General features: G+C 45.5%; 1 protein-coding gene across 1 annotated transcript in view; it reads right to left on the reverse strand.

The window, feature by feature from the left end:
* Atxn10 (ataxin 10) overlaps positions 1-16143 on the reverse strand; it is a gene marked incomplete at its 5' end in the record, with an annotated part of 142470 nt that overhangs the window by 55633 nt on the left and 70694 nt on the right. Inside the window, 2 exons of the mRNA XM_048802974.1 lie at positions 13843-14012; positions 15532-15640. Of these exons, the coding sequence (XP_048658931.1) occupies positions 13843-14012; positions 15532-15640 (279 nt within the window). The remainder of the gene's footprint in view (positions 1-13842; positions 14013-15531; positions 15641-16143) is intronic.

The raw sequence follows: 16143 nt of genomic DNA on the forward strand, positions 1-16143 counted from the left end.
ATTTACAGGCAGGATAGACAGGAAGCCTGGAATGCCTCACAGCGCTCAAATTCCTGCCATCCAGACTATGGATGCCTCAGGCTTCTGACAATGAGCTGTCACACAGAGCTGTAATCAGGACCTTGCCCTGAAGATAAAGCATTACACACTGCTCTATCCATTCACATTCAGATTACAGCTCCTGGCACTCTGGCTTGAGTGTGTGCATGCACACCTGGCCAGCAAGTTCACAGGAGCATAAAGATGCCTTCAGAGCACGAACCTGTCCTGGCCAAGAGCTCCCAACTTGTGTACTGGCACAGTAGCACTTTGACAGCAGTCTCCAAATGAAGTGTGATGTTCCTCAGGAATTTCAGTTTTTAACAGATCAATAATGAATCTGATATTCTGAGTCTAAAATAATGGTCTATTTTGTTCCAAGTGTGTCACTAAAGTGGTTAGTCCCATTCTGAACGTGGTTTTCCTGAGTCTTGACAGAACAGCCAGCAAGCCTTCTACAGAGGTGGGGCAGTGGCCCATGCACACACTGGTGGCCTGTGTGTGCCATGCTTTGCACATGCAGTCCAGGCAGCTCTCCCAGCAGCCCTGCATGGGGATGTGGACCGATCTCACGGGTGAGGGAGGCTAGCGCGTGGGGAGGGGAGGGGAGTGGCACAGGACCACAGGAGCTGACTCAGGGAGCTAGCAGGGACAGCACAGGTGTCCCCTGACCACACTCAGGGCTTCCCACACCACCACTGCAGGGACACATCTCTGCTATAGGAAGTGTGCGGCATCGGCTTAACTCCGAATCTGCACATCTCATCACAGAGGCAGAACTCTGTTTTCTTCCTCTTTACAAATTCCAGTAACATTAATAAACAGTGCACCCAGTAAAGGTCAAAAAATGCCAATTTAACCAATGTACGCTAGATGGGCAAGACTGGAGAAAGGGAACCAGAGCCCATTTTTCCTAATACACAAGGTAAAATTACCCATGTAAAATTACACATGTAAAATCACTAATACAGAATAACTCTTACCAGAGAATGAAACATCATTGAACTAAAAAAATTCAATTATAATTTTAATAAAATAACTAGAATTTTAGAACACTTTGACTTACAAGGCCCATGTAAAGAAAATTGTTGCGTGTGAAAATTTTGTATCCTATCCATATTTACTAACACTATACTAACACCCTTCTAAAATTGCTAGAAATTATTTTTCAAAATTAAAAACAAATGAATCTTTAAAAGAAGACCAAAAGGACTGATTTCTTTCTCTCCAAAATGATGGAGAAGGAGCTCCCACCTGCCTTCTGGAGCAAATTCTCCAGAATTCCAGCCAGGGTGGCCAGCTCGGAGCCCAGGGCATCCTAGCCCCCGCCGGAACAGTCCTGCAGCTCCGAGTAGGGTGCTGCACTGCTCATCTGAGTTTTTAAAATCAGCTGATACTCCAGCTCTGAGCTGTTGTCTTGCTTTGTTTAGGGCTGGGGAAGGCAAAGGGTGCAGCTAAAGGTTTCTTCCAGGGTTGACATTCCAGCAGGCAAGGGACACACTACTCTCCCTCTCCCTCCCCCTCCCCCAGGCCTACCCATAGGATTTTTCCTGTCAACACCCCCCCCACCACAGCCCTGCTCAGACTTCCCCAACCTTCCTCCTCCACAGGCTGGCCCCTGGCTGGCTGTCCCTTGCTGCAGGTGCAGATAGATCATGGCCACTCCACACCCCAAGTGGAGAAGCCAGTCTCCAGAGGACATGTGCACCTGTGTCTCCTATCCCAGTTCTGTTCCTCACAGGGTCCCCCTCACTTGTCTTCCAGGCCCAGACAGTGTGGCACTCAAGGGTGAACTCAGCTCCAGCCCCTCCCATTCCCCACCTCTGCACTGCTAGCAACTTCATTAAAAAGTTTCCTCTTGGATTTTTCCAGTGAGTAAATTCAACATGGTCACTAACACATACCAAGAAAATAATGATGACTCATTCCCAGAAATTAGTCTCACGTTCAACCTATTATTCAAATGGCCAAGAGTAACATGAGCTAAGTGCAGCCTGTGAAGGGATTTGTAATGTAAGACATGCAATAACACAAATACCACACAGCTCCCCCTGGAAAAGACAGCTGCACTTACAAGTGTGAGCACATGCACATGTGCACGCGCGCGCACACACACACACACTCACACTCACATTCAGGAATAAATGACACAAAGCCCCCTGCAGTTTTCAGCAGAGGGGCCTGAAATGCTGTCTAAAAGCCTCCTCAGAAAATTTCAGCCAAACAAAAATGAAATAACCAGGCATATTGGCACTACTCGGAGGCCAGGAGGCCAAAGCAGGATGATCACAAGTTCAAGGTCAGCCTGGGCAACTTAGCAAGACCCTGTCAAAAAGAAAGAGAGAAAATAGACTAGAAATAAACCCCCACACACATGAAAAGAATGACAGGGCTTACACGTTTCCCTCCAAGTTGTGCGTCGTCTTAACACACATCTCAAAAGGAGACTGAAGCTCAGGAGTAGAACTGCCCTCAGGATGAACCTGCAGCAAAGATGCAGGGTGGTGGAGCAAGGCGGCCACTCCTGGCCTACCTGGACGGCAGTTGTGTGCGATTTTACCAGTGCTGTGCAGGCCCACTGCGGGCACAGAGACCGCTGTGAGAGCTCTGCGGGCAGCAAGGGCGCCTTGAAGGCTCCTTCCCGGTGCCCTGGCACCAAGAATTCCTGAGCACCAGGATGCTGGCATGCAAGACAAAGCCAGTCAGTCCTGGGCACAGAGGGAGGGCGGTGAGGGTCTGGCGGCTCACAGGGGAAAGGGGAACTGGAACGGACCCCAGCCTCTACACTCTCGGTGCCCCTTCCTGGTGCTGCCTGTCAAGAGTGCAGGCCTGCTCGAAGGGCCGTAGGAGAGCAGCACCAACCACTGCATGTGGTCAGCAACATCCAAGGGGCACCTGGGCACCCTGGACTAGAGGGGTCCTGGGCTTTGCAGTGAGTGGGATACCATCAAACATCACTGTAAACCCCGCTCAAGGCCACATGACGCTCGCAGAGGGTAGGTGCTGGCCTGTCACTACTACCAACAATGTAATCCTTATAGCCCACACATGAGCCCAGGAGCTTTCTCCATTTCACAGATGAAGTGAGACTTGGAAGTCAAGCAGTGTGCAAAGGGTCACTCAGTGAGTAAGCAAAAGCCCCAGAACTTAAACTGGTTCTTCTCTCCCACACCCACAACCTCCCTGCACTCTGCTGGAGGCAGGAATGGGAGGGTGCTGGGAGCTGGCAGTCCAGGGCAGGTCGCCGCCGCTGGGACTGCTTTCACTGCTCCTGCTGCTTGGCCTGTAGGACTTGCTTTCATGCTCAGCCCTTTCAGCTCAGGGAACTTGGCTGTCATCCTGCCACTGGGTGGCATGTGCATCCTTCTTAAAGGACAGAAATGAAAAGCCAAGTGGGAGACGGGAGAGGAGGAGACAGGCAGGGAGTTGGTGTGGCAATAAGACCCCGGTAGAGACTGTGCCCCCTCAGGCCACCACTGTACAAGGAATTCTCCCAGGAAAAGGCCCTGGCTCGTCCAGGAGGCTCAGGGAACCAGGGTGGCCATTACCACAGGTGGGTAATGGGCCCAAATACACACCACCAGTGTGGTGCTAGATGCCCTGCTCGAAATTAGATTGGCGAGAGCTGGGGACGCGCCAGGCCCCAGGAGATGCAAGCAGAAGCCGAGTGTACTTGTCCTCAGTCCCCTACACAGAAAGTACCCCCATGGCAGAGAGGGAAAGAGACAGCAGCACTGAGGGAGGAGAAGAGGAGGGAAGAGAAAGGAGGAAGGAGCAGACAAATCAAACTCTCCAGGAGAAAGGAAGTCTCAAAGTCAGACAACAAATATGCCCAGGCCACGCAAGGAAGGGACGAGAGGGTCCCAAGGCAACCTGGGAGACAAGGCATCTCCTAAGGCCAGACCACCTGAGACTTGGGGGCTGGCAGCCCCTCGCTCACCCTGCACAGCCTGACCATGAGGCCTTCCGGAAGCTCCGGGGAGCACTTTCCACCAGGCGCTAGGCAGCTGTGCTGCCTGCCCCCCCCTTTCCCAAGTGCTCATTCCCAGCGTCTAGAACTCTGGCTGGTATACAGTGTATTTCAAACACACACTTACAGTTCAACAAGTTCAGTTCAGAATTAAAAGCTCTAACCCAGCATGCTGGCTTCCAATTGCTGGGGACAATGTTCCTGCCTTTACCCCACTGCAGCTTGGCAGCACACTGGGACTCCATTTAGGCCTGCAGCTTGAGCCTTAACGCCACTCATGTTCCACTACAGTATGACAGGCATGAATCTGAATTCTGCTAGAACAAGATAAGCAACAGGCTTTGAGGGTAGGGGCAGACAATGACCTCAAGTGCTCAAAAAGAAAATCTGTAACAGGAAAGTCACTCTGATCCTCTTCATTTTCAGTTGCTGCAAGGTGGAAGATCAAAACTACTTAAGATGTATGACAGTTCCATCTTGTTGTTTTTTTTTTTTTTTTTTTTTTTAAAGAAATGGAGAAAGCACTATTCTCAAACATTTGAAATAAGAGCACTGCTCTTTTTTAACCAAAGAAATGAAGCCTAGGAAGATATAAAGACATTTCACAATGTCAAAAATATTTCAGGTTTCATTAGATGGAGATTTGTATTAAAAACCTTAAATGCTCATACACGGAAAGTCCATATGCTAAAGTAGAACACCCAACAATACAGGGTTAATGCAAATTATATTCTTTTGTAGAAAAATAAAAGAATGTCCAACACATTGAAAAAAAAAACAAAAACCTGTGTTTGTCTGCCTGTCCCCACTCCTTATATACAACAAACTGATGTGTGTACAAGTGTCCCCAGATTCCCTCCCATTCCAGACAGCAATAATTTCAGTTAGCAAAATTTTCCATATGATATAATTAATTTGGGGGGGCAGGGTACTGGGGATTGAACCCAGGGGTACTTGACCACTGAGGCATATCCCCAGCCCTATTTTTGAACTTTATTTGGAGACAGGGTCTCACTGAGTTGCTTAGCACCTCACTTTTGCTAAGGCTGGCTTAGAATTCACGATCCTCCTGTCTTAGCCTCCCAGACCATTGGGGTTAGGTGCGCGCCACTGCACCCGGCTGAATTAAAGTTTTACTTCTTAAAATCTTTCAATAAAAAGTATAGTTGAAATTGTAACTGCTAAAGCCTAGACTCTTGGCCCAGGAGGGGTCATGGTGCTGTGCAGACTGGATGTGGGACCAGGGCAGAGTCGCCTCAGCTGTCAAGGCACTGTGCCTTCCTGTCCAGCACAGCGGCAGCAGGCACTCTCTACACATGTCGTCCTCCTCTCCTAACCAGCACTTTATTGTAACTACTAAGTCATTCATGTTCACTGTAAAGATCACAAACACATGTAAAAAAGAAAACAACCCTGTGTCCTCTCCGCCAGACACAGCTGCTATCAGTGCTGTTTCTGTGGGTGATTTTGCCTTGCACCAACTCAGATATAAACACAAAATGCAGAGGCTCATTAGGCCTGCCTTTACCCCACTGCAGCTTAGCGGCACACAGGGTCTCCTGCTGTGATCTGCCACTTACCGGGCACCACGAACTCCTAACAGTGCAGCAAAGGCTCTGGAAATATGATCTTTCCTTGGATGCCTACCACACTACCACAACTTACTAACGCATCTCCTACAGATGAGAATGAAGACTGCTGCTGATTATATCAACAATGCTGAGATCAGCACAACTGTTGATATGGTGACCCTGAGCCCTTGCCACACACTCACTTTAGTTCACCTCACAGTGTCTTGGTGCCACACTACGCCCTTCCATTTATGGCTGAGGAAGCCGAGTCATGCAATCGCTGAATAACCTGCTCAAGGTCACTTGGATCATTTGGCAGAACCCAGGGCCAGCCTAGGTGCAGGGTCCCAGTGGGTTTATGTCAAATCTATGATAACCTGCTTGTTTCTAAATCCACAAAATATCCTGGCTTATTGTGAAAATCAGTGCAATATTGTTCTAGTTTTCCATGGTTCATCGTGAAGCATTTTATTCTTCAATCAACCCCAAACTGTTTCTGGCTTTGTTGAAGGTAAGCTGAGTTATTCCCAGTGTTTCCTCAGCTGTCCCTCTCTGGGGCTGGTCATCCTTGCTGTGGTGACTTTTTAGAATGTCTCAGCATTCATTCCCAAAGCATATATTCTCTTCATTTCCAGTATATATTCCCTATCTATGTCTGTGTATTTTTATGATTATTTTATCCTTAAAATATATTTTATTTTAAGACAATTTCCCAATTATTTTCATCTTGTTGTCGAGATTCCCAGCAGGACTTTGACTGGCCTTGTGAATGGGCACAAGCTGGCCCCTTCGCCTGCCTCGCCTCCACCTGGAGGGGGCACACCAACCAGCGCAGCTGCTCCCCACCCCGCCCTGCCGAGTCCTCATTTCTGCTGCTGAACACAGACAGATCAGATCTGTTTCAAATCACCTGGGCTCCAGCCTTCATGGCAGCTGGGCCACCACAGCAATGCCTTGATCTCTGTGCCTGTAGCACAGGGAACCCTGAAAACAGCAGACCCCAAGGAGAACCTCGGGGAACAAGAGAGCAGCTGAGCAAAAAGTGCACAGTCAGTCCTTGGTGTGCTGGTAACAGTAAGGTGCCACTGAGGACATGTCTCAGGCATCTCCTTTCCCAGAAAATGTGAAAGCAGGGGAGCAGGGTGGGGAAAGTAGAGGTCCTGGAGCTGAATTCCACCTGCTATCACACCAAGCAACCTGATTCATGGAGCCAATCACCCTCTGTCCACTGCGCTAGTGCAATCTGTGGACTCTTCCTTGCAAACAGTGCTATTCCTTTCCCAAAAGAGAAACTGGAGTGTTCTTATAACAGTAAGACAAAGGGGAGGGATTTCTATAGTCAAATGGTAGAATATTATGTATGTCTTAAAAAAGAAATTACAGCTGCAACAAACGAACACGCCCACCCTCTGGATAGGAATTTTAATTTCACTTACTTTAAGGGGAATTGTACATGCTCAGGAACGAACGGCGACAGCTTGATTTATGAATTGTGACATATTTCTTGAGCTGGCATTACATTACAAAGGGGTGGAGTCCCAGGCAAGCCAGATCGTGCCTCTGCGTGCAGTCTTCAAGTTGGAGAGCGGGACTGGGAGACCTGCTCTGGCAGAGGAGGCGCAGGGCCACTGAAGCCAGGCTCGGCCCCGCGGTTTCCAAGTCCCTCGATACTCTCCCAACTGACCTAGAACAGAGTTTGGAATCTCCACAGGCAATATTTCAAAAATATTTTTTAAATATTTACTAGATATTCACAAAAGAGAAATTCAACTCAGAAAAGCATCTATGGTTGAACTGACCAGAGAAAAGTCATTCTCATCCTAAAGAAAGTTCTATTATTTGCCTTCACCTTAGTTCCTCCAAAAGCCCATCTATTAGAAAAGTAACTGACACAGAACAGAGAGGAGGATGACTCAGTCTTGGTAAATACCATGAAACGCTATCACAGGTTCCTATTTTAATGCATGCAACTGAGAGAACTGAAATGAACCAGATCTACCTGCCTCAGGCTGCTCAGGAGGGGTGGGGAGGCAGGAGACTGCAGCTCCTCTACTACATGCTTCACACACGTGACTACACTCCATCCTGCCAACCCCACAAGGAAGGCACAACTGTCTCCTGTCCCCATTTCATCCACAAAGAAGCTGAGGCTGCCCCAATTCACACAGTTAACAGATGGTCAACTAAGAAACTAGTCTGGATCTGTGAGCTCTGAAGTGCTGCCTCTGTCCTCTGTGCTGTCCCGGGCCTCTGCCCGTTGGGAGTTGGAAGGCCATGAGCATCCTGCAGAGTTATGGATCCAGACGTTCCAAGCCAAACAATGACAGAGCAATTGATGGCAGAAGGATCCTCTGCCTGCCTCGAACCCCAGGAGACAGCAGAGTCAGGGCACAGAGGCCCTCAGGAGGTTGGACAGCATGTATCTGGGAAGACTTTGGTTCACTAAAGATGAACCACTAAAGGAGACACTAAAGGAAAAGGTGGTGGTGGGAGGTGTAGGAAGGGACTGAGCTACTGAAGTAAAATTGACTGATAATTAAATCAAATGTTTCAAATGCCACTGTTTTGGTGGCGGTCAGTTATATACATGTATTAGACTGAAGACTCATAAAAACAACAGCCCATGTATACTGATATGAATTAATAACCCGTATATGCTTCCGTACACGCTTCCACACAGAAACCGAGTACAGGCAGAGGCCGAGCGAGGAGCACCAGGGTCCAAAGCACAGAGAGGAGGAGAAAGTATTACTGCATTGGCGTGAGAGGTCCTCAAGGAGAAAGCACCCTGGGACCTGGAGTTCTAAAAGCCAACTTTAGGTCACTCAAGGAAGAGTGGAGGCAAAGAAGTCCACTGAGTGCTAGCGGAGATGGAGAACACAGACACCAGCCCTGTCCACAGAGGGTCAAGGGCCATGCTGGCCTGGCCCATTTTACAGATGCTCAAAAGAGAACCCCCACCGTGCACTAGTCAAACATGTATTTCTTTACAGAACAACCATTCCACCAATCGTCATCCAGCACTGGCACAGAGAACAGGCACCAAGAACAACGAGCTGAACGAAGCCACGGGAAACAGCCCATCTCCTTCAGCCTTATGACTGAAGACATGCCTGAGACAAGAAAGGAGAGGGCCGACAGCTGGCCTATTCTCGGCTCCTGTGGTCACCAGGGAAGCTGAAAGGCACTGACCTCAGGTCATCAGTGGATAATGTGTAAACCGCTCTGCAACTTCAGAACCGACAGCAGTGAGGCACGTGTAGTGGACAGTCATCAATATAAAAATCGACTGTTGTTCAAGAAAAACTTACTGAATGCTTTCCATGCACTATGTTCAATTTAAACAAACTTAATGAAAAATGTATCATGGAGACTTTGATTTCTGTGAATGAAAGCCCATGACTGCTGAGCTGGAGGCGAGCAGGGTCCTGCTCACTTGCCGACTCCTCCACACAGTCCTGACCTGTTCTTGAAGGAAGTGACGCTGCTGCGAAAGCTGTGCACAGTTGGGTTTTTTCTTTGAATAAAGCATTCACTCAAAAAGAAGTCGGGTCATCGGTGAAGAACAGAAGAAAGGGGAAGGCAAAGAGTGAGCCACACACTGTCACTCCAGGAAGAGCCCAGGAGTCTCTGCTCCCAGCCACAGCATTAACACCCACATGCCTCTTTTAACAGAAGCCAGAAAATCTCCACCCAGGGTTCAAGGGTTTAAAAGCAGACTGGTCATTGCAGCTGCAGCAAAGAAACACTAAGCAAGCTGAGGACAAGAGATAAGGTATGAGGAGCAGTCAGGAGGGACTTCTCCCTTCCTGCTGGGACCTGGGGAAGGAGGGCTCTAAGTTCAGAAAACACCACAACCCATCACATGTGCAGAAGGCACAGCCCGAGCCTCATGGGAAGGCTATGGGTAGCAGGAATCCTAAGGCCAATCACCCCAACTCTGATACCTTGCTCAAGGGTACAAATCCCAAAAGAAGAGGTTCTCCCAGCCTATGAACACCCCTGCTCAGGGGACCGGCCAGCCAGAGGGCAGTGTCTCCTGGCGGCTCTTCTCGGACAGGCCTCTGAAAGTGGACCTTAGCTGGCACTCATGGTGTGCACATACACATGCGCCTGCTCTCTCTCCACTAACATGGCTGCCGAATGAAGACGACGCAGCCCGGCGTTCTCACTCAAAAGCAGCGGGCTGGGCTCCCTCAGCCTCTCAGGGCCTTGATTTCCTCACTTAGAAAACGATGAAGACAAAATCTTTTCAGTCTTCTTCAGAGGCCCCACAGGCTGCAGTGACTTGGGAAGGATGAAAAGGACTCCATAACGGGAAGAGCCACAGGAGAGAAGAGGTGCCATCCAGCAGGTGGACACCACACTGTCGCAGAGAATGAGGAGATACAGACGAGCAGAGACTCGAAAGGCTTCTGCTCAAACTCCAGAGGAAACAAAAATTCTAGAAAAGCTTGTGTCATGCACAGTTTTGAGATCCTGGGTCAAGGTGGCAAGGTCCCAAGGTATTCCAAGAATGGAACCTTCCAGGAGAAGAAGCCCTGTCTATCAAGGGAATGCATATATTTGACAAAGGAATGATGGGAGACAGCCGAGAGGACCACCAGAGTGTAGGGTTAAAGCTGGAGGGGACTCAAGAGACATGGCTAGCAGCACCTTTGTTGTGAAGCCCTCCAGGAGGTCTATTTCAAACCTTCTCCTTGAAACTCTCTGAAAGCTCTCAAATGAGAGGCACCAGGATGTAGGAGAGGGAACACAGGCCTGGGAACGCACCAGGAGGATGGCCTTCCGTGAAATGTGGTTGGCAGAACCTGCTGTTCAAGACCAAGGCAAAGATTAAAGCTGGTGACACCTGCAGCTCACTGGGTACAATGTGGGGACACAGCAGACACTAAACAAATAAATCATGGCTAGTGCCTTTGTTCTTCTGGGTGAAGGATGAACCCAAGCTAGGTGAGGTGGCACAAAAGTCCCACGTTGTATCTTCAGTCTCAGTGCAGACACAGGCAAACATCCTCCCAGGCTCCAATTGGGAAAGAGTGGAACAATCCACCCAGGCAATGCCGTGAGAACAAGGGGCCCAAGGATAAGGACCTGCTTTTCCCAGAAACCATGACTGCAGCCACCTGAGTGCTCCTGAACTCCACCCCTGGAGGCAACAAGGAGCAGGGAAAAGGTTTACAACGCCGATTGGAATCAGGATTCAGCTACAAGAGCAGAGAAGCTCCAACACATCCCAAATACAATTTTAGTGCTGCCTCTGAATCTTTGGAAAAAGAATAACACCTCCGAGGTAATGCTTTCAGGTTCAGGCCTCTGTTGGCACAGGGAAGGAATGGGGCGAAACAGAGGCCTTCTAATATCAGAGTTGACTCCCTCCTCCCCTCTGCAGTGTTTGCTCAGAAACCAGCAAAGCAATGAGCCACCACACATGTAAGAGCACCCTGTGGACTTCCCATGGGCCCCAGGACCTCCACAGCAGCTTGGGCGCACTCTGTATTTACTTACGGTGCAACCTGATCCCCACCCACTTCAGGGAGTTATTTCATAAGGCTTTTAAGGGTTACTCTATTTTGTTCCTATAAGAGGCCAATCCAAATTAGCAACAAAAGGGTAGTTAAACACAAGAAAAAACACTTCTTTTGTGCTCCTCAAGAAAGGCAGTCTTGGTCATTAAAAAGGTAAAATGTCTTATTCTATCAACTTTTTTTAAAAATAAAAATCAGTCTAGTGATTTTCCAAGGGCAGATTAGTAGTCTTACACTCATGCCTGCTTGGAGATGAGAAGGGTGCCAAAGGATGCAGACAGCTAACAAAAGGACACGGTTCCTGCTGTGATGTTATTTCAAAGGAATTCTTTTTTTTTTTTTTTAATTTTTTAGTTATAGGTGGACACGATATCTTTATTTCATTTTTATGTGGTGCTGAGGTTTGAAGACAGTGCTTCCATGTGCTAGGCGAGTGCTCTACCACTGAACCACAACCCCAGCCCTCAAAGAATCCTTAACAGTACCAACCACTACGTAACAGTTTACTCCAAAATGCAGTATCTTTTTAAATCTTCATTTTATTTTTAATCTTTACTCCAAAACATGGTATCTTTTTAAACGTTTGTTTTATTTTTAATATTTATTCCCCTTTGTTTTTCAGACTGGATGACCCTACTAACACATTTATATTAACTCTTTCCTCTGACATTTCTATCTAGATGTTAAGCATTCAATAATTTCTTACTAACTCCACATACTGTATTTTTTCAACTCTATATTTTCCATTTGGTTCTTTTTTTTTTTTTTAACACGTTCTATTCCTTACCAAGATATCCTATCTTTTCATTCATTGATATCTGATGCAAATTCCTCTGCGTCCTTGAACATGACTACAAATGCTGTTTTAAAATCCTTATCAACTCACAGAAAGCTTCCACCAATTATCTGTTCTTTTGAGAATAGGACACATTTTCCTGTATGTCAAGTAATTTTGGTTTGTATCCTAGACATTATGCTATGGAAATTCTGGATTCAGTTATATTCCTCTAAAGAGCGTGACTGATATTTTTGTTTTGGTGGGCAATTATCTTAGCTGGAAACAAACTGAGAATTCTGGAGTAGAAGCTCAAATCTTGGCACAATTATTTTGTCCTTAGCTTAGCTTCTTGGAGCCTGCTCCACATGTGTAATTCAGGAATCAGCAAGGATTCAAGTAACTGATACATAGATTGTGGGGCTCACTCTCTCCTTTACAGGCTCCTCCCCTCAATTTCCAATAGCTGTGTTTGCACACACACTCTTCTTTGGTTTTTCAAGCTGAAAGACTACCAAAGTGTCCACTGCCCTGCATAGCACACACTGTACCATTTCCTTTTTCAAAGTGTCAATTTCACTCCAGAATCTGCCTGTTTTGTCAAATCTGAGTGTCTTCAGATAGCTGTCTTCTGTACAGAGTTTATAACTATTAAGTCCAATAGGAGCTCTCTAGTCCATTCACTTAAAGAGAACCTCGGACTCCCACCCCATTTTTCACTTTTTCTCACAATGCTGTGGGTCATGAATTCAGAAAAGGCTTTGCCAAATCTGTGTGGCATCGGCTGGGCACATAAGGAAACAAGGCAGGATCTGTTCCCAACAGAGTTCTCACACACATAGTTGGTGCCCTGATGCTCCCTGACAGGTGTCTTTATTACATCTTATACTCCAGGGTCTCTCCATGGGGACTCACCAAGTCCCATCATGGTGATCTCAGGGAACAAGCACTACTTACATGGTGACTGGCTGCTACAAAGTTAGAAATAGGATCCGCCAGACCAATTAAGAGCTACGCCAAAAATGGTACAGAATGGCTCCGACCATGGTATATTGTTCAAAGCAGTCACAGGAGCTGAACAGATTCAAAGGGATGGAGAGATAGGTGCCAACCCTTGGTGGGGGAGTGACAAAGTCACACTGCAGAAAAATATGTAAAATAACATGTTTCTGCAGACTTCTTGGAAAATATAATCTGCCACACATTTAATGAACCAAAACAAAAGTCACTCAAAAGTAGAACTTCAAGACACTCCAACAAACAACTAGTTCAATGTGAAACATGCAACCCAACCATCCTGCAACTCTTCACTCTCTCCCGTGACTGAAATAATGGCCTCTACACTATTCAGCAAAGAGCTTTCTAAAAGCAATCTATTGATTTTCCAAAGACTTAAGACTTAAAAATATATGTCCACCTCAAAACACACAGAAGAAAAGCTTCTTAGATACAGGATCCGCCAGACCAATTAAGAGCTACGCCAAAAATGGTAACATCATTGGTAAATGTAAAACACAGACGAAATTAAAGGGACCTTTGTTTTGTTTTTTTCTTAGAATAAATATCAAAATAACTAGTGTTTCTTTAATGCATAGTTTGTGCTAGAAACTGTCTAGGCCTATCAAACACATTTTCATTGACTGGGAGACATAACAGTGTTCAAATGCCCAGGCTGTGAACAAACATCAGTAATGTACAGGAAAAGAAACTAGCTCCAACTCAAGTCAAAAATAACACGAAATTAGAAAAAAACACAATCCTAATATTAACAAATATGATTTACTGTGTTTATTTGTGGGAATAATATATGTTTGTTTTCACTGATGTTACATATATAATTTATGTATCTCTCCTCAATCTATTTTCTAACCACCTCAATTTTTCACTCCAAAAACATAATGTAGTTTAAACTCTAAATAAAGCAAAGCACGAATGACACATACTAATAAATCATCTTACCTTGTCTTGGTTATCTTTATTCTTGTAACACAGATTTCCAATCAAGCGAATAAGATGAGATTTAAACCCCTCGGCCATATTTGAGATGTCACCTTCTGCTTTTATGCAACCAGAGGTACTGAAGATGTTTGTGGTATCTTTTCCAGCTACATGAATTAGTCGTAAAAGATCTAGAATGAGAAAGATAAATAAACTTTATTTTACACAAGAAAATATTTTTTAGTATTGGTACTAGCTTTCCATAAATAAATCTAATTTATTTTAATGCATTAAAAATGAATAAAGATAGAGTACTGAAAGCTTTCTTTAAATAATGATTAAATGGCTCTTCTGCTTTTGCATTCTATTTTTTTGACTCTAGTTTTAGGGAGATAAGCCATAATTATTTACCTTGATTTGGACTTTCTACTTTACCTACAAAGAAAAGTTGGATAAAAATTTCCCAATATCTTCCTTACCAAAATAAATAAATATCATACACACACACACACACACACACACACACACACACACACACACACACACATCTTTCTCTCTGTAAGAACTCATCTGATAACGAGTCAGCTAAGTTAAAATCACAACCCATGTCTGTAACAAACCACACCACAGAACCAAGAGAGCTTTCCACTTCTGATAGTCAAATAATCAATAATCTGCTTTAGCCACAGTCAGAAAAATAACATTGTTATACTCTGTGGATACCTCTCCAGAGCCTAGGAAAACAGATGCTCTTCTAAGACCTGTGAGTTCATGTTTCCACATTATTTCACTTAACCCTCTCGCCAAACCTAGTAATGGCAGACATCAGGTTCCCAGTTTTATAATGGAGAAATCACACTCAGAGAAGTTAGTAACTTGGCAGAGTGGGATGGCAACCCACACTCATCCTGGCTCCACAAGGATTCTAGGTTGGCGGTGTTTTATTTTGATTATCACTAAAAGCACTGCACTCAAAATAGCACCCCAGGAGGGGATTCTAGCACCTCCTGCAGCTGACTGCTAGGCATCTGAGCCTCTGATACAAAGTCACTTTCCTTAGTCGATGGGCCTCGAGCATAAACGTGGCCTCTTTAATGGAAGAAAGCAGGGAACAGAGATGACCAACACCAAAGCTCGGCTAACCACAAGGAGCAGGTTCCATTTGAATTATTTTCCAAATAGCTTTTTAGTAAAGATAGTAATACTTCAAATAACGGCTTCCTGCTTAAAACTGCTTTCCTGTAAGAACAGAATATATAACACACATAAAGTACTTTTCTATGCATTCAGTAAATAAAATTGTGAAAAATTCCCTGCCAAGTTTCATCAAGTTAAAGTAATATAAAAAAATAAAATCATCTTCATGGTCACAAGCCTCCCCTCTTCCCTTCCCCATCATCTTGGTCACGTGCCTCCTGGTGACATACCCATTGCCAGCACCCGCACCACAGTCTCACTGTGCCCATCTTCCTGAGCAGGTGTTCCAAGGTCAACAGGAGGGAAGTGGTGAAACTTGATGTGGCTTCAGGTCCACCAGCCTCTGAAGCCTGAGCTAGTACCACAACACATGACTCCCCTCAAGAAGAAATACCCAAAACCCTCAAAGTGCATCAGAAAACTGAAAATTAAGAACCTGTGTTTGGATTTACATTGCAGCATGACGAGTCAGAGATTTCTTAACTAAAAACACTATGTGTGTACTTCACTCACCGACCACACATTCCAGCAGGCCAGGAAAGCCCTGCAGATAGCCTAGCAGCTCGGTGTTGGCCGTCATTTCACACAGCACATCCAGAAGCCTAATGGTGGCCAGAGCCTCCTGCAAAGTATGTGAGAAGCTAAATGATTTCATTTTATAGATCACTATGAGAGAATGGAATACAACGTTAAATATGAAAGTAACACGTAACACTGCGTTTAGTAATGTAATTACTGAAAGGAGAAACTGAACCATGCAAAACAAAATAGAAGTATTAAATATGTCCTCAAATAATCATCTCCCTAACAGCAGACATCTGCCAGGGAGAATGCAAGATTATGTGTCATTATGTGTCTTCTTGGAGCAAAGAGTCAGAAAAGTTCTTATTCAAGCAAAAATACCTTCCAACAGCGGGATAAATGTTCAAAATTACTAGTTACGCGTACATAACATTTATGCAAATACTTTCTTTTTAAAGCGTTCCCAGTGTTCAAGTTCTACTTTAAAGATGCAAATATCCCATGAAATACATTAATTTCTTGTCCACAGGAATCCTGTAAAGTGTTGTGGTTGACAAACTCTGGCTTCAAGATCTCTGTATTATTTCTGGGTAAATAAAAACT

The sequence above is a fragment of the Marmota marmota genome, unplaced genomic scaffold (assembly GCF_001458135.2).
Source record: "Marmota marmota marmota unplaced genomic scaffold, marMar, whole genome shotgun sequence".
Classification (NCBI taxonomy): domain Eukaryota; kingdom Metazoa; phylum Chordata; class Mammalia; order Rodentia; family Sciuridae; genus Marmota; species Marmota marmota.